The sequence below is a fragment of the Benincasa hispida genome, chromosome 7, assembly GCF_009727055.1.
Source record: "Benincasa hispida cultivar B227 chromosome 7, ASM972705v1, whole genome shotgun sequence".
Classification (NCBI taxonomy): Eukaryota; Viridiplantae; Streptophyta; class Magnoliopsida; order Cucurbitales; family Cucurbitaceae; genus Benincasa; species Benincasa hispida.
Genome location: NC_052355.1, coordinates 1509586 through 1514793, shown reverse-complemented (window position 1 = coordinate 1514793; position 5208 = coordinate 1509586). Strand labels below are relative to the sequence as shown.

Genomic DNA, 5208 nt, shown 5'->3' with positions numbered 1-5208 from the left:
TATGTTCAAGTCAAATGACAAACGCCATTTTTCATAAGAAAATAAAATAAAGGAAATGATTAGGTTGAAAAATAGTATTTTGATTTTTTCTTTTTCTTTTTCTTTCTTTCTTTCTTTCTTTTTTTTTTTTTCTCAATTAGAAGATATAGTTTTTGACAGGATAGTGTAGAGATTAGCAGCTAGTGTGGGCTCTGCACAAGCAGACCTAGAGAAGAAATATGGTATTGAGAGGTTTAAAGCCCTAAGGGCTATGACATTTGAAGGTACAACAGATCCGGCTGAAGCTGAGTTATGGCTGGATGTAGTTGAAAAATGTTTCAATGTTTTGAGTTGTCTAGAGGACAGGAAAGTAGGATTAGCCACCTTTCTATTACAGAAAGGAGCAGAGAAATGGTGGAAAGTGATATCCGCCAGACGAGCCAGTACAGATGTGATGTTATGGCCTGAGTTCAGGAAGGCCTTCGAAGATAAGTATTACCCCAGCTCGTTTTGGGATGCAAAAAGGGATGAATTCCTCAGATTAACGCAGGGAACGATGTCAGTAATGGAATATGAGCAGAAATTTATAGAGATCACAGTATGCCCTACCGATTGTTGTTGAGGAAAGAGATAGATGCAGGAAATTTGAACAAGGTTTGAGGAAGGAAATTAGAACTCCGGTGACGTCTACGGCTAATTGGCTAGATTTTAACAAGTTAGTAGAAACAACAACACGAGTCGAGCGGAGTTTGGCAGATGATGAGCCGTTGTCAAGATGCAGCGAGGTAGTGGTAGGGCCTAGAGACTGGGGATCCCGTCTCCAGTTGCGACTCAGACTAGTGGAAGTCAATTCAGGGGAAACTAGTTGGTAGGGATCCAAGAAAAGAAAAACGAGACCCTTAGCCAGTCCAATTAGTCGATCAGAGATGCCACAAGCTGGTGAGTCGGTAGCCAGCACAGACAAAAGACCGACGTATGGCAAGAGGCATTTTGGGGCATGCTATAGTGGCAGAGGTGCATGTTTCCAATGTGGACAAACCAGGCATTTTAAGAGGGACTGTCCCCAGATGAATAGGGACGTCCCAACAGCACAATAGCCGACCTCTCAGATAGTTAACCAACCAAAGAGTGTTGGAAATCGAGGCAAAGGGTCAAGTGATGCCAGGCAGAAGAATGTCATAGGTCGACCCCAACAGTAGGGGTGAATGTACGCCGTCACACATCAGGAGGCAGCGGAGTCTCCAGATGTTGTGACCGGTAATGTTATATTATGTGGACAGTCTGCTTATGTTTTATTTGATCTTGGTGCCACACATTCATTTAATCTAGCATGTATGCATCTAGTATAGATAGGTTGATTGAACCTATGCCTGAAGAGTTATTTATCTCTACCCCTTTGGGAGATGTGATAATGGTAGATAGATGTTATAATCATTGTGAGGTACTGATCAATGGTCAGAATGTCTATACTGATTTACTTCCCTTAGAACTGTTGGAGTTTGATGCTATCCTAGGGATGGATTTTCTAAGTAAGTATCATGCCTCAGTAGATTGTTACAAGAAGGAGATAGTGCTTAGAAAATCAAATGGCCAGGATGCAATGCTTACAGGAATCAAAAGATTAACCGCGGGGAATCTGATATCAACAGTGAAAGCTCGGAAGCTGTTGAACAAGGGATGTCAAGCCTATTTGGCTCATGTAGTGGTTGTTCAAGGGAAAAAGCTGAACCCATAAGATGTCCCAGTGGTAAATAAGTTTTGGGATATATTCCTTGAAGAACTATCGGGGTTACCACCCGACAGGGAGGTGGAGTTTACTATCGACTTAGTTCTAGGAACAACTCCTGTATCGCAGGCATTGTATAGAATGGCACCGACTGAGTTGAAAGAATCAAAGGTTCAGCTGCAAGAGTTAATTGACAAAGGATACATTCGACCTAGTGTTTCGCCTTGGGGAGCTCTAGTATTGTTTGTGAGGAAGAAAGACGGTACACTTAGATTGTGTATCGACTTTAGGAAGCTGAATAAGGTAACGATTAAGAACAAATATCTGTTACCACACATTGATGATTTGTTTGATCAGCTAAGAGGAGCCACAATGTTTTTAATGATAGACCTGAGATCAGGTTAACATCAACTGAAAGTGAGAGAAGCTGACATTCCTAAAACCGCATTTAGAACAAGATATGGACATTATGAACTTTTAGTAATGCCATTTGGATTAACAAATGCCCCTGCGGTATTCATGGATCTTACGAATAGGATATTTCATCCATACTTGGACCAGTTCGTGATAGTATTCATTGATGATATACTGGTGTATTCTGGTAATAGGGAGGATCATATTACCCACCTGAGGATAGTATTGTAGACATTGCGAGATAGGCAGTTATATGCTAAATTCAGTAAATGCGATTTTTGGTTAGATCGGGTAGTATTTCTTGGGCTGTTGTTTCAGCAGAGGGCATTAGTGTAGATACCCAGAAGACGGAAGCAATAGTTAAATGGGAACGACCCACGATAATTTCACAAATACGTAGTTTCCTAGGGTTGACAGGTTATTATCGGAGGTTTGTAGAGGGTTTCTCTAAGATAGCCCTTTTGTTGACGAACCTGACCAAGAAAGGCATGAGGTTTGAATGGTCATTGGAGTGTGAACATAGTTTCCAATAGCTAAAGCGGAGACTAGTATCAGCACCAGTGCTTAACTTGCCTATTCCAGGTAAGGAATTTGAGATTTATTGCGAAGCATCCCGGCAAGGATTGTGATGTGTGTTGATGCAGGATGGGAAGGTGATTGCATATGCCTCTCGTCAACTTAAGAACCACGAGGGCATCTATCCTACACATGATCTAGAGTTGGCAGTAGTTGTTTTGGCTCGGAAGTTGTGGAGACATTACTTGTTCGGAGAGCGCTGTAGAATATTACAGATCACAAAAGCTTGAAATATATCTTTGATAAAAAAGAGTTGAATTTCAGGCAACGAAGATGGATTGAATTGATTAAAGATTACGATTGTTCCATCGAGTACCACCTTGGTAAAGCTAATGTTATAGCAGATGCACTAAGTAGGAAATCCTCGGGACCTAAGGCCATTATTGGTTCGTAAGAGGAATGGAATTGCAGGAGTTCAGGAATTCCAGAATCGCCTTATCAGTGGAACCATCAGGAGGAATGATAGCTACCTTTCAGATAAGGTCGACCTTAGTAGAAAACCTTAAGCAGGAACAGTTGGAAGACCCTGATCTTCAAAAGATTGTGGATGATGTAAGTAAGGGCATCGGGGTTGTCCTTCAACTAGGAGCAGACAATGTGCTAGAAAAGGAGGGGAGAATGTGTGTGCCGAACAAGCTACAGCTTAAACAAGCCATTCTAGAGGAAGCACATAGTTCCGTTTATGCTATGTATCCAGGTAGCACCAAGATGTATAGAACTTTGAAGAAATCTTACTGGTGACCTAAGATGAAGAGAGACACAGCAGAATATGTAGACCGATGTATAATCTGTCAGCAAGTAAAACATGAGAGACAAAGACCAGCAGGATTACTCAATCCACTTCCAGTGCCTTAGTGGAAGTGGGAGCATGTGACAATGGACTTTCTATTTGGATTGCCCAAGACACCTTCAAGATTTGATGGCATTTGGGTAATAGTCGATAGACTAACTAAACTGGCCAAGTTCATACCAGTGAAAGTTACTTTTACACTAGATCATCAGTCAATATGGAGCCCCAGTGTCAATAGTGTCGGATCGAGACTCGAGGTTTACTTCAAAATTTTGGCCTAGTTTACAGAAGGCTATGGGCACTAAATAACATTTCAGTACCGATTTTCATCCGCAAACAGATGGACAGTCGAAAAGAACTATACAGACACTGGAAGATATGTTAAGAGCTTGTGTGCTATAATTCAAAGGAAGTTGGGATACACACTTATTGTTGATTGAATTTGCCTACAACAATAGCTACCATTCTAGTATCGGAATGGCTCCCTATGAAGCATTGTACGGCCAACCTTGCAGGACTCTAGTGTGCTGGAATGAAATCGGAGAATGATAATTACTGGGTCCAAAATTAGTTGAATAAAAAACAGAGAATGTGAAACTTATCAGGGATAATCTTAAGACGGTCCGCGATAGACAGAAGAGCTATGCTGATAAGCGAAGAAAATAACTATAATGTGAAGTCGGAGAATGGGTATTTCTTCGGCTTTCCCCATGGAAAGGAATCCAAAAGGGAAGTTAAGTCCACGATACATCGAACCATATGAAATTGTGGAACGGGTTGGTCCAGCAGCTTATAGGCTGCAGTTGCCAAAGGAGCTAGCTCGTATTCACGATGTATTTCATGTGTCGATGCTAAGGAAATACGTACCTGCTCCTATGCACATACTAGCAACACAACCAGTACAGATCAAAGAAGATTTATCTTATGAGGAGGAGACCATCGAGATCGTGGACAGGAAAGACCAAGTACGCAGAAATAAGACAATTCCTTTGGTGAAGGTGCTATGGCGTAATCATAGAATTGAGGAAGCTACCTGGGAACCTGAAGAGCAAATGAAAAAGAGATATCCTCAACTTTTCAAATGACATATCAGGTAAATTTTGAGGACGAAATTTCTTTTAAGGGAGAGATGATTGTAAACCCTGAACTTAGGTTCCCTAGATAAGCATGTTTAGCCAAAGGAATGTTATATTACATATTTATTAAGTAGAAATTCATGTTTGTTTATAGGGATTATGAAGGAAGGGAAGGAAAATTTATATAATGAAGAAACTCAATCATTAGTCTGGCTGGAGGCACTAAGTGTAAGGTGACGTTGCAATCTACTCTTTGAACTCAGGAAGCGGCAGAAAGATTAAAAGAGAAGTGAAACTTCAAAAGCATGGTTTCGGCAATTGAAAAGAGCAAATTTAGCGAATTTGGTGCAATTTGAAAGCTGGAAGAATCTAGTTTTCAAGGTTGTCCTATCGGAGAAAGATTGCAAGAGGAGAAGAACAAAAGTGGAGAATTTGCAGAAGAGGCAAAACCTCGGATTAATCAGGGCCCGAGGTGAAGATTGGAAGCTCTAGGCCAAACTACAAAGAATTTTTAACTAAAATTTTAAGGTAAGAAAGCAAGTTTTTATAAGGAAGTTTCTTGAAAAGAGCTCTGGATTTTGAGTTATTAATTTTTAAATCTATAATAGGGAATTGGTGCATAAGCAGACGCTACTTGGGATGAACAA

At 40.7% G+C, this 5208-nt stretch overlaps 1 protein-coding gene across 1 annotated transcript; it reads left to right on the top strand.

Annotated features, from left to right (window-relative positions):
- The first annotated feature begins 4171 nt into the window (after positions 1 to 4171).
- On the top strand, positions 4172 to 4570 carry LOC120081621. Its single transcript, XM_039036650.1, has one exon. It carries the CDS (start codon positions 4172 to 4174, stop codon positions 4568 to 4570), a length of 399 nt encoding a protein of 132 aa, XP_038892578.1.
- Positions 4571 to 5208: the final 638 nt, after the last annotated feature.